This window comes from Dromaius novaehollandiae, chromosome 8 (genome assembly GCF_036370855.1).
Source record: "Dromaius novaehollandiae isolate bDroNov1 chromosome 8, bDroNov1.hap1, whole genome shotgun sequence".
In the NCBI taxonomy this organism is placed as follows: Eukaryota; Metazoa; Chordata; class Aves; order Casuariiformes; family Dromaiidae; genus Dromaius; species Dromaius novaehollandiae.
The window spans coordinates 9,874,324-9,900,842 of record NC_088105.1 but is presented as its reverse complement, the minus strand read 5'-3'; the positions used below and the strand labels follow the sequence as shown (position 1 = coordinate 9,900,842).

At 44.6% G+C, this 26,519-nt stretch overlaps 1 protein-coding gene across 4 annotated transcripts in view; it reads right to left on the bottom strand.

The window, feature by feature from the left end:
* Positions 1-26,519, bottom strand: part of RASAL2 (RAS protein activator like 2) — a 173,319-nt gene that overhangs the window by 129,709 nt on the left and 17,091 nt on the right. The window contains exon 1 of one of the 4 annotated variants that reach the window (XM_064515618.1): positions 7,773-7,836. The exons of the other annotated variants lie outside the window; for them this stretch is intronic. Coding sequence (XP_064371688.1) covers positions 7,773-7,821 — 49 coding nt within the window. The 5' untranslated portion in view covers positions 7,822-7,836. Of the gene's footprint in view, positions 1-7,772; positions 7,837-26,519 lie in introns of those variants that run through there. 4 annotated transcript variants of the gene reach the window in all.

Here is a 26,519-nt window from a genome sequence, read left to right as displayed (position 1 = left end):
ACTTTCAGCATGCCTAGATCAAACGCATTTTTGTCAAATGGACTAAAACTCACGTTTCCAGCCAGACCACTATGTCATATGCAGATTTTAGGTTGTGCACCCAATTCAATATGTTTTAGTGGTTTGGGTGGAAATTCAGGTATGCACATTTTGAGAGAACGACTTTGCAAAGCTGCAACAGGCAATGTGCAGAGGAAGGACCACGGAACAGACCGGCTCTGTATTTAGCTTTGCATCCTGGATTGCAACACAAGCAAATGCAAAACACAGTAGTCACATGAGACTGTTGTTCTATTCTGCAGCAGCTCTGGTTATAAGGTGGCCTTGTGGGAGGGTTTGGTCATTTTGCAATTTTTTTTTTTTGGAAGCTTTCACTTTAGTTTACCATGTGGCTTCACAGGCAAATAACTTCTTAAACTGGCTTTGCTACTGAAATCAGTCTACAGTAGAATTGCAAGCCTGCAGAAGGTCTTCCAGAAATAGCATTAAGATTTATACAGAGGATGACTGCACATCAGTTCCTTACTCAGTATCTTACTGTCTCACACAAAAAACAGTCGTACTTCTAGCTTTCATTTCTCAACCTTCTGATTTTTTTCATTCTTTTCCACTGTCTCCCCTCTGCTCCTCCTTCCATGTAACAACTTTCAAACACAATCAATCGATGGATTAAATCATACAACCTTTCCCGTTGTATTTACTGGCTTTTTCTACAGTAGAATAGCTCATCCCCATTCCATTCCAACCTATAGGGATTTTAAGAGATTATATGTTACTGACATTAACAGGAGAGTTCACACATGTGCCTTCGTGCTTTCAGGCTGTGTGCAGACGCAGGCAGACGTAAGACATTCATTTACGTTTAGTCCATATTTGAAAGACCTTCTTATAACCCCAAGCGCAAAGCACCAAGTGAATTACAATTCAGCAGACCCCACAATGTAAAAAGATGCAGTCAATCTGTTCCAACACCAGTTTCCACTTTATCTTTCCTACACTTTTCAAAATTAACAATGAAAGCAGTATTAAAATGAGAACTTTAGCTCCTTTACTATTAAGAGCTCTAACTTTTGTACTATAGAGTTAAGAAAATTTCTGAATGAACCAGAAAATGATAATTTCTGGGTAATTCTCCCATGGGAAAAAAAAATCTCTGTTCTCGCATCTTTTTTATTATATGCAACACAAAAGGATTCCTACTAAAATAACTGCAACCGAGATCCACAACATACACTGCAGGGCAAATCAAGCAGTCTGAAATCCGTCGCAGCCACACAGAAGAGATCAGTGACGCACAGAAAAACACGAGAGTAAGGAATAAACTTGCATTTAAAGCTCAGAAACGTAGAGCCACGAATGAAATGAGAAACACGACACCAAGTAGAGAGGAAGAGGAAGAGAAGAGAAAGAAAAAACCCAGCGTTATCTCAGCATCTTGATCTCAGAGATTTTTAGAGGAGGACACTAGAGGCAGAGAAACTGGACTGCAGCTTCTTCTGACCCAGCTGGCTCGAATGCTGCCATTACCTGGCCATACGAGTCTGACAATTTGTGTAGAGCTCTTGAAATGTGACGGCTAGAAAGCTGTAACTTACCGAGGGCAGTTATTTTTGAGCCTTTAACTCAGCAAAAAGCTGAATTTAGCGCAGGGAAGAACTGGCCATTGCCTGTGATTGTTCCAGAAAGTAACTGCCAATGTCAAAAGACTCATCCAGGCCCTTCTAAGCTTTTAAAAATGAGAGACAAGCAGGAAGTTAATCACTTACATATGTTTATCCCTTTTTTAAACTACTCTAATTATAACTTCCAATCTCAAAGCAACTTCCAGTATTAACTGCATCCAAATTTTCAGTTTGCTCACCCTTCTCCCTACGCTCTTGTCGAATTTGCTACCTCCTCTCAGGCCCTACTAAGCCTGGAAATCTCCTTCTCAAAATCCCCCAAACCTGCCTGAAACGACGGGGATACCCGCAGCGGGCGACGGAAGGGCACGCGCCACTCGCCAAAACCAAGAAAATCCCTCGACCCTTTGCTCTGTCCGTTAAGACCCTCCGAGTGGAAATATGGAGAGGATACTAGGAATTACTGTTCTTAGTCCAGTTTTAAAGACAGAAAGTCTAGAATGTGGAATATTTCATTAACTTATGAAGAAACTAAACATAAATCTATTGCAGATCTAGGAAGGAAAGTCTAATCCCCAACACTGACGGAGAATACCACCTGCATCCAGGGAATAAAGAAACCCTCTATTTTGTCACCTCAGAAAGGGGCAGCAAATTTATTTTCACAAGGAAAGGCAAGGGGGGAACAACAAAGGTAGCCTTGTTATAGTCCATTTATTACTTGTAATGAAGAGCAGATACAAAGATATAGAGATGAAAAGTAAAGTTTACTTTTAACAGAAAAGTATCCTCACAGACAACTCTCAGGGATCTTAAAAATTAAAAGAGGGGCTTACTAATGGTAAATCTACTTTTTAGAGATTAACAAGTTCAATGCTGCAAACAAAGAAAAGATGTATTAAGGTTCCAAGAAACATAAATATGAATGTACACATACAGTTTAAGATCCTGCACTTTATAGACTCACACTGCTCAACTTCCCCCCCACTGCAATTTTCTGCCTGAAGAGGAAATAACACACCGAACTCTGCACTTAGCTGGAAGGCTGATAAGAACAATGAATACACAAGGCAAGGCCGTGATTTTTAAGAACATTAAAAGAGTTTCTGGAGATGGGATTCGGAAGGGACCATGATAGAGGAGTACAGGGATACTGAACTTGAAAGAGTATTCCCATTTTCTTAAAACAAGACTGCTTCTGACATACTTGTATTGCCAGATACTCATTTTTTTGAGATGCTTTTGTTAGCAAATATGTTTTACAGCACTGCCATTGGGACTGGCAGCGTAACCATCGCCGCACCAAGGCAGGCGATGAAATTCATGCTGGAGCTTGCTTAGCCACAGAGTCTGACGTGGCCAACACGGACCTGGAGACACGACAGCTTGGTGTTGTACATTACCTTTAAAGTCTGCACTATTTCATGTATGGTGCTTTACTGGAAAGGTCCCTACCATATTATCTTTGGCATTCTCAATTACAAGATATTCCTTATGCATAGAATTCGCCTATGATATTGGAGATTCCTGTTAGACTGTCATTGCTACATGCCAAAGGAAAGTAGTGTTAAGATGGTGCAACCACCAGCCTGTTGCTTTTTGCTACTTGAGAGCTTTGATGTGACCCGCTTCAGCTTTCATTTAACAGCTCTTGTATCCCACATCACTTTGCACTGTCTTCAGATGATATGGCAGCATCTTTTCTGGTGATGCAGCTGAAATAATGGGTATCATCTTTTGAAACATTAACTAGAAGAAAATGCGGTATAAAGTTAGCCAAATCCTTCTTTATAGGTCTTTACTACTTTGCAGTCCTTTAATGTGGTAAGTTTTCCATACTGTTTGCCTTTCTATATTTTACAAGGCAAACACTCATGATGTTTAAGAACAGCCAACTTCAGTTGACTTAAACATCTCTTCAGCTAGGGTATGACTCAAACTATTTCCAGTTTACTGCAAATTCCTTTTTGGATTTCAATTTTCTCCTGCAGCTGAAGACTAGCAGACAGCCAAATTAAATAATATTTAAAAGGTGACAGGGATCTCAATAGAAGAGAGAGAAACACGGTATCATTCTCAAAGCCAGCAAAATGCCATTTGGCTACTTTAACCTTGACTTTCTACAACTTTCCTGTTTTTTAAAGAAAGATCTAAATCTTAAGACTTCCAGTTTCATCAACAATTCACAAGGTGTTCACGAATTCTCTTCCATAACCAACCTTAACCATATTTATACAGAGGAGTCATTAAAAAAAATTAGTGGCTAGAAGTAAATGGAATATAAGTGTTGCTAAAATACCTGTGACCATTCCTGTTCATACAGAGAAGTCTACTTTTCTGAAGAATGGAAAGACTGGTGTTCTTTCGTTTTGTTCATTAATCCTAAAACCTCTGAAAGAAGGCTGTTGCCCATCTTCGTGACTGAACAAATGCATAAATTTGGACTATACAAACCCAAGAATGCAAAAATAAATGTGATGGAAAATATCTACAGGAAAAAAAAAAGGCAGATTAGTCAGTCAAATTAAAGGAATACCTTTGCACTTCAAGCTGCCCTCTTACGCTTGCATTTTCATGAAGATCAGCATCTTTCAAATTGTTTAATATACAGTTAAGGGATTTGGATGTCCAAGAGAAAATTAATCCTGTGTGAGAAACAGCTGGAAGATCAGAAGTACAAGTCAAATTTAATTTGAGGTTTCTTTGCAAATCCTGACTCTTGCATCAGAAATATGTTTTAGACAGTACTAGCATGAACCCATGGGCACCAGCATGTGAGAAGATCGTAACAAGCCTTTGTCACAGAAATTCGGTACATATTTGGTATAATAAAAAGAAGGTTCAGGCTTCATCACGGAGCGACACGACAAGCTGCGATGCAATAAAACTAATGCTTCTTCAGCATCAGCATGATTACATTAAAATCCCGAGAAAATAGCACACAGTATTTCTGAGACTTATGTACAAAGTAAAAATATTTAAGACATGTGCCTCAGCCTCATTTTCTGGGCACCAGTTCTGCTCATATAACTAAACATCTGGTATGAGCATCAGCAGCAAGCAAGAACCTATCGCTTCCTCTTTTCGAGTCTGAGCTGCCCGGACCCAAAGAGCCAGGGGAGCAAGTGTATTACCCTGTGAACACCAAAGCAGGCAATTTCTCCTTCAAGAAACACCTTGGCAGACCTCTGCACCCAGTAAACAGTACCGAACTGGGGAGAAGGCCAGAATGCACTTAAAGATTTAAAAAACTCTCCCCCAAGCATGTCATCAAGCACAGGATATCAAAGACAGAAAACTGGACTAGGGAAAAGCAGATGCTGAAGCATGAAGTAGCCTCTGCACAAATTCCTGTGACTTGAGAGCTGTACAAACTCCAGGGCTAAAAAACATTAACCGACAGAGTTACCCATTCTGTCTGTCCTAGTCATATTTACTCAGTACTGCAAAAAGTTTAAGTGTTTACTAAATAGCTTCATTCTACATATATCATAAGAAACCAAAACAACTAAAACACCACACCACACCATGAAGAGTCAGTGAAATCAAATTTCCCTAGGCAAACCAAACCGGGAAAGAAAACAGGCTTGTCATTAGTCTGTTAGTACAAACACTGAAATTTTTGGCAGAAAGTTTTGATAATCCATCTCGATTTATATTTCGTAAGGATTTGACAGCTTGATATGTAAACTGCTACCAATGCAAGGTGCAATATACTCTCAGCTACACCTACAAGGCAGTACCTCACCAGGAATGGAGGATCAAGGAAAACAGTTTTTAATAGGGTGAGGAGAATTAAATAAATAAGATTGGTAATCAGGAGACTCTACATAGTAAAATTAAAATGTCCGTCACCATATTTTGGTGCAGAATTTTCTTCTGCCAGAACTACACGTGATAAGACAGTATAAGGACTGGATGTATATCTTTGCTGCTGCCCATACCTTAATTGGAGGAAGATAAGTACTGTAGGATCCTTTATAGTTTTTTACAACTTTTCATGACTGCACCACTTCTTTTCCTGTCTGAAAATTCATTGCAATGTTCCTTTTTATCCAGGCATGAGTACAAAGTGTGGGGTAGAAAGCTAGAATTACAGACCTGAGGTCTTAGCACCCCCCAGCCCCCTCCAAACGAAGAGGCCGAACAGGCTGCAGATACACACTTCTGCGTCATGCACGCTGGGGCAGAAAGAGCGCTCGTGTTTTTATGCACTCTCCAAGTACTTTTGCAGGAGAGAAGCCTCTTCTGGGGCTACCCTGTAACCAACTGTACTTCATATCATTCTCCCAGTATCCCAAGCTTCCCAACATCCCATATGTATTTTTAAAAAAATCCATTTAACACCCATACCCCATAGTGTACACCATGAGATGCAAGTCCCAAAACCTCTCCAGAGGTTTTGGAAGTATGCTGAGAGTTATCAAGCCGGCGCTTAGGCAATGTTTTCCTATAGACTATGTTTTTTTCATCAAAGAATTGTTCTTTTAAAGATCGATGGGTTAAGACTTCTCTGAAGAGACCTTCATAGCTTAAGTGTATGTTTCTGTCATTTAATACCTGCTAGATTTTGCTATATAAACTCTAGAGTAACTCTCAAACTGCCTTTTCTTCGAGTGAACTTTCAAGTGCAATCATTCCAGCTTCCTTATCTCTGAAACAGAGTAACCCACATGTTCAGGCTCTTTGTGCAAAGACGGGTTAATTTAGGCAAAGTCACAAGTTATGTGCAGTGAGATTGGCAGAATCTGTTCTCTTCAGTTCTCCATATTTTTCATGCCATATCTGTTACAGTTCAACCAAGAGAACTACTGAGTTTCAGGTGGTATCTCCACTTCTAGTAGAAGCAGAGAAAATTCAGAGTTTCTAAAGTCTTGAGTAAATGAAGACAGCAGTGAATTCAAGCTAAAAGGGAACACCATTTTTGAACACAATCTCCTTCCCAGTGAAGGCCAAAGCAATCCTTTGCACGCCCAGTCCCTAACTCGTAGGCAAGAGACGTTCCTTACCTCTGTGTTTGAATCGCCCCCTCCATAAATGAACAGAAGCTAAAGTCATGAGAGAATAGCAACAGTCAATAACTCATAACAAAGTGCAGTGTCCAAGAGTAACCTTTCATTAAGGCTTATACATTGATAAAATCGGCCCTTGCACAACCCTTACCATGCTCTCCTCAAACTGTGACCTCCTGCCCTCACCAACCCCACTTTCCTGGAGCAGAGAGAAGTCTCCCGCTCGGGGAGGGATGTTTCAGCCTCCAGTAACTCACCCAATCAGATCTGCTTAGCCCGAGTCATTGACAACTTTTCTGTCCTATGAAAAGGTTGATCTGTTCAAATATACCGGTGCAAAAGCTTCCTGCTGTGGCTGTCAGGATGTTTGCTTTGCAGAGCAGCAGCATGAAGAAAGGACACTTGCGCCAGAAAGACACAGAGCAAATTCCTGCTCCGATCTGAGCCAGCCTCTTCGAAACGTTCACCTGCTACATACGTAACCATCCTCCACAATTATTGTAATGTACACAATTAGGAGCCAAATAAACACCGTAAATTTAAACAAAAAACCCCAGGCGTAGGCTGGTGCTACAACTGAAACACTTTTATAATCCAAAACACACAGCGCTGATGATGATGATTCCTATAACCAATCCAACACGAGAGCACCCTACTGAAACCCCGTTAGGTGCTCACCACCAATCAAGAGAATAAAAATGAAGCAATAACATTACTTCTCCTGCAGCTTATTAGCATTGTTTTCATCCTAATCTCACCTTTTTGTACAGTCACCACTGATGCATGAAAGCTTATACGCTCCTGAGATGCACGTCTTCTGCAAATTCCCCACACCGCCACAAATCCCCCAAACGAGAAGCCAGGCTAAGGCAGGACACCTGGGGCAGGCTGAGGAGCAGACTTTTACTCACAGTGGATATGCCTAGGACACATACGGCATTCCTCTGAAAAACCCTATCTCCGCAGACTAAATTTTTGACATTTCCAAGCAGCCCTCTCCCGCTGGAGACAGAAGACGAACATAACAACAAAGCCAAAAAGCTCTCTGCCCTCCAACGCCTGTCTTTCCCTAGGCACCTCCAACGGCATTTTTGGATCAGTTATCTTTCCCATCAGGCGAGACGTTTCTCTTACTCACCGCTCAACGGCTTCGTCTGCACTAGCACCTTCCTCACCAGGCTTGCCATACCGGAATTTTTACCCGCGTTGTCTAAACCTGCTCAGGATCAAATCGGGGAGAGGAGTTCCTAAAACGCCTGCATCTAGTCTCGGCAGCTCGGCCAGCCCCTTCGCTTTTTCTCCTGAGCCTGGATGAACAAGGCTGACAACTCCCTGCACACACACACACACACACACACACACACACGTGCGCACGCACACGCACGGGAAGTTTGGACCAGGCTCAATATTAAACGCACCGACTTCCTTCTCCGTGCCCCAGTGTCCCTGCTGTAAACAAGCAGCACACATTAGCCAGGCGAAGCTGAAAAGTCAAGCAGAGACGGACAAAAGCAGGGAGTGGCTCCAGCGAGGAATAACTATTTTAAATGCACAGACATCTTCCCATCAGATTAACGCTAATTTTCAAATGAGGCAACCTCCGAAGCTATTGTTGTGACAGAATAGCTGAGCACAAACAGGAGACGCGGCTTCCTCTTCTCGAGAGGTCTCCTGGTGCTCCGATGCGAAGCCTCGCTCAAGCTTTCTGAGTGCCCGTCCAGGAGACCTGAGGAAACCTTCACATCGCTCCTGGGACAGGAGGCGAAGGCAGAAGCAGAAACAGGCCCCTCAAGAAGCACCGAGGGCAAAAGAGCTGCACCTCGTGGCGTAGGTGCCACGAAGCAGAAAGGGAAGGACGAAGCAGAAAGGGAAGGACGCGAGGCTCTGCCCTACCAGGGCGGCGTGGCCAGAGCTACCAGCCCTGCACCGGAGCTGGCCGCCACCAGTCACCGACTCCCCAGGAGCGCGTTGGAGCAGCGGAGGAACGCATGTGCGTGGAGGGATTAGACAGCCGTCAGCCCTGTCCTCCCCAAGGGTGTTTCAGAAAAGGTGTGCTTGTGTTTCGAGAGACCTCCACCTCTCCCCGCACAGTCTCAGGCTCCTTCACTCTGCAAAAGCTTCATACGCGATCAGAGCGAACCAGAGCACAGCGCACAAGCCGGCGTCAGAGGCATCCAGCTCCTGGAGGGCTCTAACATCTGCCCCTTTTCTCCACCAGCGACAGAGAGGCAGCGCTGGGCGAGACAGCAGGCAGGCCAGAACGCTCCAGACGGAGATGACCGCCTCAACCGCTCCACCAGATCTCCAGTGGGCCTGGAGAAATCACGCGCTTGGCAGGCAGGACAAGCACAGACGGCGCGAAACGCGTGGCTGGTGGGGAGCAGAGCGGGACATCCCTCCCCACCTGCCCCGGGAGAGCAGCCAAGACGCACACAGCCGGGTGGCACGAAAAGGTTTCCCTCGCCTCCGACAGGGTATATCATAATTACAGCAGAACACGGTCCAAGATCTTCAGCAGTCAGTATTTTTATTGACACCACCACCAAAATAACGTAGGACAACTGCGTGATCTCTCAAACTAAACAGCCCAACGGCCAGCAAGTGACAGAACGAAGGGCGAGAAAGCTGACAGCTTGGCAACGTTTAGCCCCAAGAGAGTAACAAGCACCTTCTTATGCCTTTTCAGACGGCTGTGTTATTTGTCTTTATATTTGAGACCACTGATCTCATAGAAGGGCTTTATTACATCTAAGCTGAAGCACTACAAGATCTGTGACTGCTCAACAAATAGCCAACTTCACAAAGTGATAATAAAAAGGACGTTAAGAGATTCCCCATTTTTAACTCCCTTTTCAATATGGCAACACCAGATTCTACAGTCCACCTTTTCCCTTGCTCTTCACCCTGTCCTTCAAGACAAATAAACCAAATTCTCAAATCGTGTCATACTCTGTAAAGTAAAATTAAATTGTTGCTATCCTTTACAGCATAGAGCTGCAAGATTGAGGGATTAGAGATAGGAAAGAGAGACAGCTCTTAAAATCAGAAACGTCAAGGGAACCTTCCCGGGGGGCACAGGACAAGCTGCACAACCACCATCTGCATAAGAGAGACTTGGAAGTCCAGTCAAACTCTTCACAGTCCCATCGCTCGTCCTCCAGAAGGCTTTTCCTAGTTCCACTGTCCAAATTTAGAAAGCAAAATTTCTACCACAGAAGAACTGGAGATAGTTTCAGAGCTTCATCTCCATTTACCCAGAAACACCGTACTGGCACTCTTATTCTGGCAAACTCTTCCCTACTAGTCTTTCAAGTGGGCCCTGTGATCACTCTCTATAACATGCTGACTGAAAAGCGATTTACTCTCTCCAACACCAAAATGACAGTCCACATCCATTTGGACCTGAGACTGCCAGGCCACGGAGAGGGAGCCACCCCAGGCTCTTGGGTAGTTGATATGTGATAGGGTAACGTAGGGTTCATGTACTAGGACAGTCACTCGACACGCTGCGCTGCAAGTGCTTGCACGGGCACAGCTACAAAAAAGACACCCAGGATTTCACTGTTCACATGCAATGAAGTCACTGCCGTACAGTATAAAACACAAATCATAATTTTCATGTGTGTTGCCCAAAGAAGGATCAACACTAATCCCCTCATCCTTGCCAAGTATTAAAATAATTACCACATGAGTATTCAGAGGGATTCCTTGGCAGGATAATACTATTATCATGGGGAAACTCAAGAAATACAGCAAGACTCTACACAGTAAGTCTCAAAATTGGCATCACTTTAAAGATTAATTACTGCAGGCATTGGAGACACCTCAGCTTGGTTATACAGACTATTCTCTGCTTTAAAAGTGATGAGCCCAAGGATGAGGCTGCTCGGGAAGGAGGGAAACAAAATACTGCTGATCCCATCAACTGCACACTGAGAAGTCAAAGTCCTTCATGTTTTCACAAAGCAAAAATGATAGCAGCTCTGCTGCTCTTGACATACCATGGCAGGGGGGGAAGAATCTTGAATGCAACATCTCCTACTTCAGGTCACATAAGAACAACAGTCTGGTCAGTGAAGCCCTTGACTGAGCTTTTCTGGGACAAGTTAACACCACAATGTACAGAGAGTGGGAGAGGGAGAATGAGGAGTAACGCAGGCTTCAGATTAGCAAAACTGTTTTCAAATACCTCCATTCATTTTGATTTGCAGCCCTGTATCTCCAGTATTAGGGAGTCTCACCCGACTCGCATCCGGTTTAATGTTCTGTTTTACACTTCTATGATGAAATTTACAGCTTCTAGCTCCAAAAATGCAAGGAGTCATGCAGTTTCTTGTGCGGTGGCCTACCCAGGAATACAGATCTTTTAGTGTCTAGGACTTTAAGATCTTTGAAGGTTTAATTCTTCAGTCTACAGCTTCAGAAGCAGCACCTTGAATCTGTCTCCCGCCTCTTGTTTGCCATAAGAGTATGAAGATATGCAGTAAAAGCTTGTACCTATCAAAATTCATCTCAAGGTCAATCATATTTTTATAAAAACATAAATACTGTTTTTAAAAACAGTACTGGTAATTTTTCAATTGATTATGAACACACTCCAAACCTAAGAATGATTGCTTTGGGTGCCAGGATACTAGGATATATTTAAGCCTGGGATCTCACGTATTTATCATGTGCATTTCTGAATCAAAAAATAAAGCAGTTGTTGTGATTTCAGGTCACATTTGTACTGAGGATCCACCGGCACCTCCAATTCTACATGCTTTACCAAAAAGGAAGGACATCCTTTCCCCACCCTTGAATACCTCTCCTACTACATAGTTTAAAAGAAAAAAAAAAAAAAAAGAAAAAAAAAAAAAGGTGACACCCAGCACAGCGACCTGATGTTTTCCATGCATTTGCCCTCCGATAAGCACACAAATGCCTTCTGCTGGGCGTTTTCCCTGTTAACCTTCCTGCACAGGGACATTAATGCTGAGAAGAAAACAGAACCTAATGCGGTAGGTAATGATACTAAATATAAGTAATGAGTCAAATCACTTACTTTGTTTCTCAGGCATTCGGCTTAACAAGTTGTCTCAGAAGTCCAAAACCACAGTCCTACGCAGACCGCCGAGCAGCTGACCGCTTCTGTTTTTTTTGTGTAACGACCCTTTTAAACAGAGACGCACTCTCCGCGACGGAGCGACTGCACAAGGCTGGAAAGCAGATGCAGCTCGGGCAGTTCTTTACAACGGCCGTCGCTATTAAAAAACTTTATCACCAGCGACCGAGGAATAAGATTTTATTACAACCAAGAGCTGCAAACGTTAGCAGCATAAATGAACAGCCAGGGAACAGAAAAAAGCACACAGGACAGGGAATATCTAGGTGACTGCTGTGGTTCCTTTGAAAGAGCTGGCTTCTCCCGCGGTCCAGCAACGGAGCAAGTGGGTCGCAGCACGCGCTGCTCCAGCCAGGGACATTTAATTGGCTCAGGTGGCCGTGGCAGGGCACAGAGCTTATTGAAACGGAGCTTACAGTGAAGAAATCTGCTCCCAAACTCCAGCTTAAACTAAATGACAGGGTCCAAAGTATTCAGCCATCCTTGAAAGCAAAGCATCAAGGCTGGCGAAGTGACAAAGAGCCAGCAGGAGACGCTTCCCGCTCTGCCGGGGCGGTGGGAGGCAGCTCTCGAAACAGGAAAATACGCACTTTCTAAAAAGAAGAGATCAACTATCTAACAGACAAGTCAATGGAGGAAATCAATGATGCATTAATAGTTTTGATCATTCCCAAAGTATTTACACAGTCTGTACTTGAAGAATTAAAAAAACACACACACAGATGAAAGACCTGCTGGATTATTAAAAGAATATTCACATATAGATGTTCATTTTTTAAAGTTTATCTCTGATGATGTTCAGCAATCCCTTCCCTCCCCCCACAAATGCGGGCAACCTAGAAAAAGTCATCTAGCTGAAAAATTCAATTTTTCAAGCCTTTTTGGTATCAGGTCCCTCTGTACAATGATTAGGAATCAAGATAGCCAAGGAACAGAGTACTGAGACTACCTGCAAGATCCCTGGAAATTAATTTATAAGAATGATCTTTATTTGGGAGCAGAAGTACATTTATTTTCTATGTCTAAATGCCAATAGCTAAAGCAAACCAAAGAGACAAAGCTGCAAAATTTGAAACACAGGCAAGTTATCAGTACCTGCAGACATCATTATTGTTGCTGTAACTGATACAACAGTAGTGCTGTGTAAGACACCTACAGCAAGAGTGGGTGTCGGGAGGGGGAACACACAGCTCCAGAAATGCACTGATAAAAGTGACATGCGTGTTTTCTTGAATCTAAAACATCAGAACAAATGTCTCTAATGACTCTTGATAGGACAAGAAAAACACCATAAAACCCCCTGCAAACAGAGATGGAGTCATCTGTTTTTGCATGCAATACGATTTCAATGAAATAGAGCCCGTTATTTTATCTGCATTTCCCTGGCTGCAGAAGTGAGCTTTCCACTAACAGCTCAGCGAGCTCCAAGAGCGGGGCAGGGGCTCATCCTCCCCTCAACAGCCAGGTTTCCCAGCGTGGGGGAGTTGGACGAAGCGTGCCCTGAACACGCGTGGGGTGGCCCTCACTGCAGTTTCCAAGAGCCATAGAAAATACATCACAGAAAAGAGAGAAGTGCAAGGTCAAGCGCAACGGGACTAGAAGATGCAGCCTGCTGCCGGGACCTGCAGGGCAGTGCCAGCGGCTACGGGGGCCACAACACAAAATCTGCCACGGGGGCAACGGCCTGTTTTGCCCCCACACAAAGCCAGCAAGGAAGAGGTGAAGAATTCCCCCCAAAATACAGCTTCACCATGACGAGTGTTTCTCCCTTCTAGCATAACGTACCTGAACAAATTAGTTTTGCTGAAGTTCAGCCAGTATTTAAGGTGCACTAAAAGCAGCCTACAAAGAAGTGTAAAGTTTAAGTTCTGTCAAAACGAGGTTTTGCTACAGAAGAATCTGCAGGTTCTTCTCCCCCTCTCCCAGCGCCCTCCTTCCCCCCGGCGACGGGCAGTTTTTTCGCATGAATGCGCAAGGAAAGCCATGCCGAAGGGTGCTTTTGAGCCAGACAAAAAGCGACAAGAAGCTCAGCTCAGAAGGTGGGAAACTCAAAACACGAGGAGATGCCTTTGGAAAAACCATGCAAATGAAGCTGCGGCCAGCACAGGGGGAAAGCCTTCGCGGCCGACACGTGACCGCGCGCGCCAGCCCAGCACGCTTCAGCTGCAAGGAGTCTGCACTGCTCTGACTGCCCATCAGCTGCTGGGTGAATAATCCAGAACCCAGGCGAAGAGGAAGTTTATGGGAAACTGAATGAGAAACACACAGTGGGTTGGTACTCTGGTTTTTAAGTGCTTTTAAGTGAAATGAACAGAAAAAGGAACTGCAATTTTTTAATCGGACTATGCTTTTAAAAGAAGCAAGGGAGGAAAGGAGGGAAGAGGGAAACTGGAGATGGAGGGTGGGAAGCTAAAAAGGCTTATATTTCTACTGCAGATTAAAAGGATCTTTCATTTTGTATGAGACGTCTCATCTTGGATGAGACAAGGGAGGAATCGTACACCTGGACTCTGTCTTTACAGGCTCTCCTGGGTTTTCATGCAGGATTTTGGAGGTGGAAAGAGATGCTCATAAGCTGGAGATGGACTTTGCATATCTTTAGAAAAAGGATTTGGGTGCACATTTACAAGCCAAAAGCGTATTTCTCTAACCTCAGTGTTCAGCACAGGGAGGAAACACCGTCTTCCCCTACAAAACACACATCTCGCTTCGGATCGCCGCTACCCCAGGCTGTTCCCCACCTTCCCACTGGCTCTGCTGGGCAGCAAGACTGACAGCTCAGTCGTCAGCCCCGGAGCAGAGAAAAAGGTGCCATCGGACCCAGCCTCATCCTGCCCCTTGCCTTAGCTCAGACTGAAGGAGGCTAAAGAGGGAAGAAGCGACGCCTCCTCGCATACCTCCTGTGATGGTGCCCTGCACGAAGAACACGTAATTCACGAGCGTGCTGATAAATTATCTTTTTATTGCAGGGCATTGCCAAGTTAAAACAACACAATAGCGCTATGAGTGCGTTAGGAAGCTACCACGTATTTATATTTAAAAAAAAAAAAAAGCCATGCCCACAGCAGTTAGAAAAGTAACAGACAGCAACTGGAGCAGCGAACTTTGCTCTTGGAGCCTCCCTGCCGCCCTGCGGAGCGGACGGCCCCCCGCGCTCCCGGCCGCCCCGCCGCGATGCCGGCTTAGTCACCGGCGGCTTCGCTGATAACTCGGCGAGTCTGGAAGAGGTTTATGGCAGGCATCAATATCTTAAGAGCATGGCACAGATATTAATTTTTAACGAGAAGGTTTTCTTCACCAAAAGGCTCAGCCAATCAATTTAAAAAGAAAAATATCCTTCTTCAACAGAGAAAAACTTGTCTCGCTCTCACCTGCTTAAAATAATTCTCACGCCTCTTGAAATATGGAAATACTCTGAGTCTTAAATTTAGGTGCTAAAAACGCAGATGTGACAAGCCCCCTTGTCCCCCCGTCGCCAGGGATGTCAACTTTTCAGATGGCTGGGGCATCTCCGAAACCTCACCCTTGGGAGCCAGCGGGAACCACAGGCGGGACAGGGGGTTTCATCCTCCTCAAAGGTTTGTCGGGGTAGTGGAGGAAGGAGGGAAAGAGAAGAGTAAAAGGAAGAAGCTGGAGAAATATTTATGGAAAGGATACTCAGTTTCCCGAAGGAATGAGGAATACCTTTATGGACGAGCAAAACTCACCTTGTTCTCTGCAGCAGAGCTGACACCACCACTCACCGCTTTCTTGTGAATTTGTTAACTGGGATTCAACAGTCATTGAGTTACTTAAGGGTATAGCAGAGGGTTATGGATTAACAACAACAAAACTTGCCTACGTTTTTCTAAGAGGGGCAGAAATCAGTTAGATATTTGACAGGTGATTGCAATCCGACTCACGGAGGCAGTATCTGGCCAGTAATTTGCTTACTGAGAAGCCTTCCCCCCTCCCAAGTGCCAGGGTACCATTTTCCTAAAAAGCAAAAAGCCATTTGGACCTCCAAAGCCTGGTTTCAAATGCTCATTCACAACCCACATTTCAATAACCACCTAGAATAAATTATGCAAAATAGCTTTTCCATAAAAACGACTGTTTAGAGGAACAGGGGCAGAGCGAGTGAAAACCCACGAATCCTATTGTGCCTTTATTTCCCCGAATAAAGCACAGCCTTGGAGGCGAAGGGGGGGCACAGCAAAGGCTTCTCCCAGCGGCACAGACCGAACAAAAGGCTCGGCTTCTTCCCAGCAGCTGCTGGAAACCTCTCTAACTCTCCGATGGGCTGAAAAAAAGAACGGCAGGTAGAAGAAATCCCAAAGAACAACGTGGTCTACGGGATATGAATTGCCATAGGAAACGTGGAAGGTGCCGCACTACCCCAAGCGGGGCAGCCGTTAGGAAAGGATGCACACTTGAGCGAAAGAGACAGGATGACATATACCGTGAACTATACGAGAAGGGAAAAAAAAAAAGAGAAAGGAAGACGAGAAAGAATAAAGCCGCAGGGGAGGGAAGGGAAGAGATGAAATATAGGAATTGTAATAAAGTGTATATAACTGTTTCTTTCCTATAAGAACTATAGGAGACAAGATCATACAGGTATTTTTCATCTGTTAACAAGCACGTATCCTCAGGCTAGCAGGCGTCAGATACATTTTTCCAAAGACTTACGGGAATGTTTGTATTAACAATAAAAGGCAATGCTCACCTAATGTGGTACGCAACCTGACTCGCTACTTGTACGTGGCAGTGGCTTCAGACAGGGGGAGCTTGCTGGACTGCAGAGTCCCTGATATTTCCACCAAAGTCCGCTCCCGGCACAGCCACGAGTTACCGCGTGACTGCGAGCGCCAAAGGCAGCAGCGGGCACACCCCAGCAGCAAGGCGCTTCGGTTTGCAGCAAAACATGTAATTTCAAGCCAATGAAGTCATGACCGAATCAGGCAGGAAAAATATTTTCCTACTATCTCATGGATAAAAGCTTGCTAAAACTTATCCAAATGTGGGTCGGGAACTGCGAGACGGTTTCTGTGCCTGCTAGAGGGCCGACTCTGCACGCTCCCAGCCGGGCAGGCAGGGCTATCCCGCGCTTCCAAAAAGCAGCCGGCGCACAGGGATAACGCGCGCTGAGCTACAGAAACTCCTCTCGGAGCTCTGTAACTACACGAATGAGCCCATCTCTTAACAGCAAGTCTAAATACGGCCCCCCGAGGGGCTGCAACTCCCTCACGGGTATCTGGGAAGGAAGCATTGCTGCTGCAAGGGCAGAGCAGCCATGTGTCTATCGGCACAGAAAAACTCCCTGCTCGAGGAATAAGGAATCATGGCTTTTAGAAGGAATTGCACCACGCAGAGCTTCATTTCACAGAGGGGGCATTTATAAGTCCATTAGCCGACCCCAATTCGCCTTTCTGCCGCAGATCGGCGATAGAAATTCTCAGCGCGCATCTGAGTCAAAGGATCTTCTGACTTTATTAGTACAGTAAAAATCACCGTGCTGCAACCCTAACAATTTTGTCGCTGTGGAAATGAGCATGCTTTCAGAGCCAGCTGCTCATGCCCCGAGGAAGAGGCGGCAGTGAATTACTCAGACGTGCCCCGCGAGGGCGGCTGGCCACATCAGCCTGTTCTCCTCCGCGAGAGGAGAACTGTCCCCAAAGAGCAACGCGTTTCATACGCCACGCTAATCCCGGGAGCCCCTCCATCAAACCGTGCCCTAGCCTAAAAGTCATCCTTCAAGAGAAACACGCGTTCCAGACTACTTCCTTCTGTAAATGACATTGTAAATAGAAATTTAGCTTCTCAGGTCAAGCTCCTCAATCCACAGAAAATAGATAAATATTTTCTACAACTTAAGATTAATTCAATTTTACCTTGATTCTTCACTGAAAGATCATGACTTTGGTGGATACAAAGCATTGGGAAAGTATTAAACTTTCCCAAACACTATCACAATCTCTCTTTATTCTTTTTTTTTTTTTTTTTGAATATATGGTGTATACCTATTGCCAAATTTGTGCATTGGTATCTCTGTTAAAATACTCTATGGCACAACATACTGATCTTCTATAAACAGCAGTTCTGCCTACATACTGGACATTTTTTACAGATTGCTGTTTTTCTAAGTTAAGAAAACGAACAGACAAAACCACACTTCTCCATTCCTTACCTCTCCCTGCTACAAAAGAAAAAAAAAAAAAGCACTATCAGGAGCTGCTACATCCCCATTATATGGGATTCAACACACAGGAAAACCCCTTAAAAAGAAGGCTAATTATTCATGTGCAGCAGAAATTAAAATGCAGACAGAAGGAAGGTGGCACAGCTGGAGATGTGACACTGCATTGCTCGGGAAGGCTATCATTTTTTACCTCCTTGTTCACTTCATTACCTCTCTTTTCCAAGGAATAGGCAAAACTGCAGCACTCGGGAAGAAGGCGGCGGCAAACAACAGCCAGAACGAGATTATTCACCAAGAAACCCTGGTAACTCATCTCCGGACATATTGCCTGCTTTTTGTTTTGCATCTTTCACAGCTTTTTCCACATGCATCTTTGCTTATATTTGTGATTTTTTTTTGAAAGAAAATAATATTGAATACAGTTTGGGCTGTATCCCTAGAAGTACAATATCACATCGGTAGCAAATAACCACTTGCCAACAGCTTTCGGCCGCGCTAACATTAGCGATTCTGCAGACTCTGGTCCTTGTTACCAGAGCCGAAGGATATCAAATATTTATCTCACTTGATTAGCATACGTTGCTCTAGCATACTGATATTTTATGCAGTCTAAGCTTTCAGTCTGAGAGAGAAAGGAAGTTTTTAAAATTTATAGTTTATACCTCCACAGGAAATTGAAGGATCAAACGCTAAGCCCACAGTGGTAAAGAGGCAGACAGACTCGAGCAATTGCTCTGGCAAGATGTTAACGCTCTAAAATTTTTATCACCGGCTTCACAGTGAAGCAGGATACTTGAATTATAAAAGAATTTTTTTTTTTTTTTGGTCAATCATTCCATCAGATTTGCTCCCAAAGAAGAAACAGAAAAGACAAAAGCTACACAAGAATATGAAAGGAGTAACAACAGACCTAAAGGGGGAACTTTTCCATTTTCCACATTGAGCAATGCCAATTGGAAATACAAAGCAAGTTAAAGAGGAAAAATGCTGGCTTCCCTCCCGGTTTCAGCGTCGCTGCACCACCGTGCAGGGCTCCCGGGGAGCCCCAGGCTTTGAGATCGGAGGCACAGCTCCAGTCTACAGCTCCTACCTCCTGCGTAGGGCAAACCACCAGCCCTCGGCCGGCCGCCCTCGCCGCAAGTCCAGATGCGTCGCCCAACGCACAGCACCTCGTTAAGACGATCTTGCTTAACACGCTGATGCTAGACATGCTTCAGCACCCGCACCTGGGTAACACGTCAAAAACGGACACGGACGAGCACCTAGTCTACAAAATGGACTTTGAGGACTATTGCCAGGTAGGAAATCACGTAACAGCAGCTTTACCCAGCAGAGAAAGTGCCTTCAGGTACACAGGAGGTCCATCGTCTTTGTAATCGATACTCTTCGCTATTTAGGCACTAAATCAAACCTGGGTTTAAGACAGAGCCCTGTAAGGCACTGCATTCATGAGGGGCATAAGGAAAATCCTGGCTGGAAAGATTAAATCAAAGTCATGATAAGATGCGAGCACGAGTGCAAAACAACGCGAGGAGCAAGAGAAAGGAGTACGAGCGTTTCTCTGAGGGTAGATACTGAGGCAACTGTCTAGGGAGTTTCTGCGTCAGTAAAATCCCTCTTAAACAAGGTCTCCTCCGCGCGAAGGACCACTTCAAAGCCAAGTCATCACTCGTGGAAATTCTTCCTTTAAGTTGGAGCAGATCCCTCCAAACGAGCTTCAGTTCACACACATCGGGCCTGAAGGCTCCTTGCAGAATTCCTTTATTTTGATAATCGACAAAATAAGGAGACTGGAGAAAAAGCTAAAACAGCAATGCAAATATGCTAGTTAAAAAAAAAAAAAAAAAAGCCTTCCCAAGGCCTGGCTCCACCTGCGCTGAACAATAGGTCTCTGTCCCCTTTGTGCCACCGCGTGCGTCCCCACATGTCCCCGCGCTCCTGCCACCACACCCAGGCCTGGGAAGGGCACCAGGAGAGCCGCTGATTCGCTCGCGAGATGGTGCAAGGTGAAGTCAAAGTTAATGCTCCCACATCCTGGTTAATTCCTAAAAAAAAAAAAAAGAAAACAAAAAAACACACACTAATAAACATGGAGGCCAAACTAACTCACACATGCACAAAAAGGAGAAGGATCAAAGGGACAAGAAATTACTGTATTAGCCACAGATCAAAAAGCAAAAAAACAAAACAAAACCACACTGCCTTCCCCCCTCCCCCCCCCCCAAAAAAAGAGCACAGCCGCACACAGGAATAGCAATAAGCAGCTGCAGGCAGAAGAGCCCGACCAGACGGTCCCTTGGGATCGATGGATTCTCCAAAGAGCCAGCGCAGCACCAGCTACGGCAGCCTACAGAAGCCCTTACACCCCAGTCTTAAGTGTCCAAGCTTCAAAACAGGGATATATTCTCCCTTCAGTACAGTCAAGCCTCACATCTGCAAAACCTACAACTGACATATAACTTCTGTTCAGCAGGGAATGAGTCAAAAAGTCTGATTTGCTGTACACAGACCAGAAAGCCCTCTGACGCTTGTTGGTCATAATACCCTAAGCTTATTTTCACCAGTGACCTAGATATGATAGACAAATTATATCAATGCAAATCCAGACTAAATCAGAATAAGCCAGTGTGTGCATTTTCGGTGTCTGTGGGGGGGGCGGGGGGGGAATGGGTGGACGGACATAACTTTTCATTTAGGTGGCACATCACAAGATACATAAGATCCTTCACCTGGACTGAGGAATGAAAGAGAGCAAGTAAATAACTTTTAAAAATTCAGCTGTGTGTTGCGATCGCCAAGCTCGCCCCTCGGCTAGAACAATAAGAGGATTTCAGCCAAATGAGCATTACTTCCTCCAGAGTGTCTTTCAAAAACCAAACTCCATAAAGATAACAACAGCCTTGTTCAGAGCTAATTATAGCAGAAAAGTTATAGTGGCTAAAAATGCTAAAAAAGAGGTGGTGGGAAAGGAAGGAAGGTAGCTTAGAAAAAACAGGGAATGATAAGTCTGTCATGCGTCTATCACGCTTGGACTTCATGCAACACGCCGGGATGAAAGTTCGGAGGCTGCAAGTCCTACAGATAACGAAAGTCCCGAACCCTGCGCAATAGCCAAAGACGTACCGATGCCCCACAGGTGTTGCGACAAGCCAACGCAGGCAAGAGGAATGCGCAAAGTAAGTGGAAAAATTAAGGAAAGGCTTCTCGCCTCGCTCTTGAGCCGAGCTGAGTGCGCAGAGAGGGGGGACTGCCCCCTCCCACGGCTGCACCCAACTTCTCAGAGCCCACGCTCGAAGGGGGAAGCCAGCTTGGACTGCCCAGCGAGACTAGGCCACTTCATTTTACACTAAAGGGGAAGGCTGTCCTCAGCAGCAATTTTACCAATAGGAATAAATTAATTAGAAACTCAAAGAAACCCCAGCGCAAACGAGCCCTGTGCTGAGGGGGAGAACCAGGCTGCCAGGCTCCTGAATTAACCGCGTTATGAAGCTGCTAAGGAAGAATCTCATTTTCAAGTGTAATCTGGACTTGTGTTTTCTTGCCTTATGATTTTCCTTTTAACCCTGTAATCAAATATTAAACAGCTACCTTGACAGTGCACATACTAGCAGCTTTTTCCTTTCATCCCTAAGCTTTGCCTGGCAGTTAGGTGAACCAAGAAGGGTGAAATACACTCGCCTCTTTGGCGGCAGCAGATCACTGAGCAGACTAAACTCAAATCCAGAAGACCCTTTGCCCAGCACGAGCGCTGCAGCTCACCCAGACCGGGGTAATACCCCTCCTTCTGACGGGACTGGCTCTGCTCAAGGCGAGCCGCATCTCTGGAGAGCTGTCTCCCTCTGCAAGTGATAGAAGGGACACGAAAACAGCGTACAACTCAGAAAGCACCCTCTAAAAGCACTTGCCTACAGGCAGAGGACACTTCCCAGGGAAATACTGGCTTGTCCGGGCTTTTTTGAGCAATAACCTGAATTAGGTTAACTGTAGAACAATGCCACACTTCATAATTTTGCTGACCTAGCTACATGAAGATAGCAGGGAAGAAGTCGGCACCATCAGCTGACAAACCAAAGCAACAAAAAGCTAATGTAAACACAGCTATGTCAGCCAGCACCACCAAGTGCAGGCAAGCCCTTCCCACCTCCCACTGCAAAAAGAAATATGTTCAGATGGCTGGATGGAGATGGGAGTGGTTTTTAAGCAAAGTCAGTCTGTTCAGGGTGACGGCACCAACACGTACCTGGAGGATACAGAGGAATACAAGCGGGACACAACCGTGGAAATAACTAACGACAAAAAGAAAACAGCTACTTTCTCCTGTACAAGCAAGCAGATGAGAATTAGTAAAAGAGGTTTTCACACCCATATACTAACTGTCCTTATTTAAAAGGTTCCTCGCAGTTGCTACAAGCCAGCATTAAGGTACATATTAGGAAAAAAGGAAGGCAAAAATCACCCTAACATGGAAAACTATCATTGCAAAAGATGCTGGAAAGCTACAGAAAAGGTTTCATGCTTATTCATGCTAGTTACATAGCAGGATGATTTTTTCCCCTGATGGTTGTAAAAGCAGCTTGTAAAGCTGGGAAGTAAAGTTTCCCCATCTCTGCAGTCAGCACGAATACCAAGGGCTCCAGTCTTTGCCAAGCTGAAATGAAGTGCAGCTCCGTACTAACTAGCTTAAAAAAGGGGCGGATTTGGTTCATCAGGGAGTCCTAACCAAATGGCACAGCATTTGGACAAATGCATCCCCCCAGGCTGAATCACGTTATCATTTCCTCTCGTTGCCCACAGGGGAGGAAAGTGCTCGAGAAAGCTGGGCAAGGGAGTTGGGGAAAGCTGTCACGCATCTGACCACAACGAGACAACTCCAAAGTGAAGCAGACACCTCAAATAGAAGTAATGGTTTATAAACATGCCATTTTGAGAGCGAGAGCAGCGCCGGCTCTCAGGGCCAACAGGCAACGTGCCCGTTGGCTCCTCGCACGCTGCTGGGGCGAGCCTACGCCACAGCACAGCCCACCTTCCACCGTTGCAAACGCTGATGTCCACCAGTGCCTTCTGCAGACAGAGCGATCAACGTTTGCTTCCACAGATGGAGCGAGCGTTATTTAAACCATGATGCTATTCTAGTAAACCCTAGACAGATGGACAAGGATTCAGGGACAACTGAAGTTGCTGTGTTTCTGATAAAGGAATTAGAGTGACAGAAAGCCTCTTGCTGGGAAGTGCGGGATCCGGGAGATTTGCATTTGCTTCATAGAGGCCGGGAACGCTCGGCAAATGCACTCTTCCAGGTCGGTGAGCCTGAACAACTGGAAGGGAGCAGGTCAATCCCAAAAGACAGCCCATGGATTTCCAGAAAGTTGTCCACCAAGTCCTGCAGGTCTCTGCAGCCAAACCAGAAATACGTTTTGACCTGTGCTGTTAATCTCAACGTCTGGAAACGGCTTGGGGGAAAAGAAGGGAAGAAGGAAGGTGGAGGAGAAAAAACTCAACCCCCCAAATGACAAGAGAGAAAAAAGCATATTCAAAGTTAAACTTGCGGCATATTGACCTTTAGCATATTGATAGCGATACAGAGTATTTAGGGCTCATCTATATCAAGCAGAGAAGCATTATTAAAACTTTTGCATCCCACATGGTCAAAATACAGTTTAAATGAACACAGTATTTAAACACGTTTTATGTCTGGACTTTATTCCATCCAGCAGTGAAAGAGTCAAAAGCGTTAGCAGGCAGTTTAAAAAAGTGGACCTGATACCAATGGCGAGTGAAGCAAAATTTATCGTGTTCAGCAAACACTGACTGAGCCATTATTCAGGCAAGGCTTCAGATAAGTCGCTGCTAAACTCCTGAGCCCCAGCAGTGAATTGCTGGGGTCCCTGCTCCTGGCTTCAGCTACCACAGTCTATAGGCACTGCTAATAATACACTCAATCAAAAAAAAAAAAAAAAAGCAAAGCAAGTTTCATATACTATTACAACAGGAAATAGATGTGCATATTAACAAGACTTTAAAAAAATGGTCATTTTTCTAATGAGACTGTATTTTAACGATGCTATCTCAAAGGAGGATCAGATTAACCAGGCTGCAGGGCAGGAATGAGGACATTAAAAAAAAAAAAAAAAAAAAAAAAAAAAAAAAAAAAAGCGTATTAACTCAAGCAGCTGCCAGAGACTATTTGAAATGTTTAACTGACCAAGTAAACCATGGTACAATTTAACCAAATGAACCAATGCGTACGATCGCATGAGTGCCAGCAGATGCTGTGCATCTTCCGTACATCATACCATCAGGCTACTGCTAGCTTGCTCTCTGACTATATCTTTAAAAGCAGGCATTGGCAGCCAGATGTTTACCGAACTTTTAACAGGGCATTTTCTTTTCCTTATTACAGGCAAAGCTTTGAGCAAGATAAAAAAAAATTGCTTCACACTGTGCCTGTTTCTTGCCCCTCACTTAAGCTTCCCCTTGCCCACTCAGCCTGGCGATAGCCACGGTGCCAGCGCTACTAACGGCTCACAGCCTGCGAAAGAGGATCCCGGAAAGACTGATGGCAAAGCAGGGTTTCAGGTCTGGATCTATTTGAAGGAAATTGGGAGGAATCAGAAAGGTTGTAGCCTCGTGGTCATTTTCAAATCCAAGACATTTTCCTTCCTTCTGTGGACACTGGTATTTCCCACCATTAGGGGAAAAAATTTTGTTTATTTTTTTTAATTTTAAGAAGGACATCTCATTCCAGCAGGAAATAGCACCAATGACTTTATGGATTCAAGATTGGCATACTAATAAGAAGAAGGGCTTTTCATCAAATGACTTGCTAAAGCACAGTCTTCAGCTTCTCACACCAGCCACCGAGGCACGTACCACCGCCAAGAGGGCCGGGGTCGGCAGGTAGCTGCCGTTCCCTGCATCCATCCTTCGGAAGTCCAGGAAATTTAGCTACTTCCTCACAAAGTAGAATTCACCCTACGCACTGCAACCAACAACTTTTTGGAGAGATTATGTATTTTTCGAGAGTTAGAGACAAACTAGCAGATCCTCATCGCATTCTCATTTTTTAAGAGTCCCTTAAAAGCACCTTGGTTAGAAAAGCAGTACATATTCATGCCTTCAGTGGTTGTGTAAGACCAAAATATGTCTAAAATAAAGCAGAAAAAAAGGTAACAAGTTTAGCAAGACTAACTTCCAAATTTGATTTCGTAGCATCTCCTGATTCTTACTCATTGGTGTCATACGTGGGGGATGAAGGAGCTTCTTTGTCCAACTGTCCCGTCTCCTATCTTCACCTTCCTCAAACAGTCTTAAAATAAAAACAAAACCTCACACACCTAAAATGCAGGTGCAAGGGGCACTTCGTCTCTACAGCAAAGCCCATTTCTTCTGGTCTTATCAAGATTTTTATTAGATTTGACTTTAACTCCCACCTTTATTGCTTGTATACATGGTTGAGGCAGAAATACTTCTAAAGGATCTTTATCAAGCCACAGGCTTAGGTGTTGCCGTTTTTCTCTTTTTACATCCCAAAGTTTCTTAGGGCTTGGAGCAATCTCTTCCTGCAACATTGAATCTGTTCCTCCCTGCATCAGACTGAAATGCCAAAGGGTTGGGGCTTTTTGGGTTTTTTTTTTTTTTAATTATTTATTTCCTCATTTACACACAATCCTTCCCCCTCCATTTTAAAAATAATACAGTCCTGGGAATACATAATTCCTTAACAAGCTGCCACTGAAAAGCCTGAAGATAAAATAAGCACTGCAACAATTTAGCAGCATTAATTTTCACTTATGAGCAGCCAAGCAGAAGCTTCAAGAAAGAAAAAAAAAGTTAGATGACATCTAGATTTTACAGTCTAATGGACATGATTAAAAATTGTAAACTGAGAATTTTATCCATGCTTTATTTCTATCAATGGAGTTTTGATAAGAGATTGATAGTTCTTAAATGCCTCTCCTGCATTTACTGACCTAAGAAAACTGTAATGTTTGGCCACTGCATTTACTGCATCTTACTTTTAAAAGACCAAAACAAAACAAAAAAATCGCCCTCCCAACTCCATCACCCCAAAAAGCCAAAACAGCAGGCACCCATGGAAGAAAGAAGGGGAAACCGATGGTGGAAGAGAGACTAATCAGGAGCATCATTTTTACATGACAGAACTGAAGATTAAGCCAGGATTTGCTGGGAAACTTGGATGCGACTTCAAATGCTCACGTAGCCCTCTCCCGGGCAGCGCTCCAGACCTTCACCTGGAGCACTGCCTCCCTTCTGCCGGCTGACACGCTGCTCGGTGGGGTGCGAGACAGGCCAGACACGCAAGAGAGGACTACCAACATTCAAAGCTGTTGACGGGAACAAACCCGAGGAAGCAGGAGCGCTGAGAGACGCGGGGTGATGGTGGACAACATACCGAACATGCGATTGCTGCGGAAAGCTGAGCCAGCAACTAAGACAGGTTTTGGATGCAAACGAAGCATCCCGACAGATACGTGTTGTGACTGTGCCTGGATCACTGTGCTAATTTTTTGACACTTCGTGGCTAGAAAGTTGCTCACGAACTAGGAGAGCAAGGAAACGCAGGAAGGAAGAACAGCGAA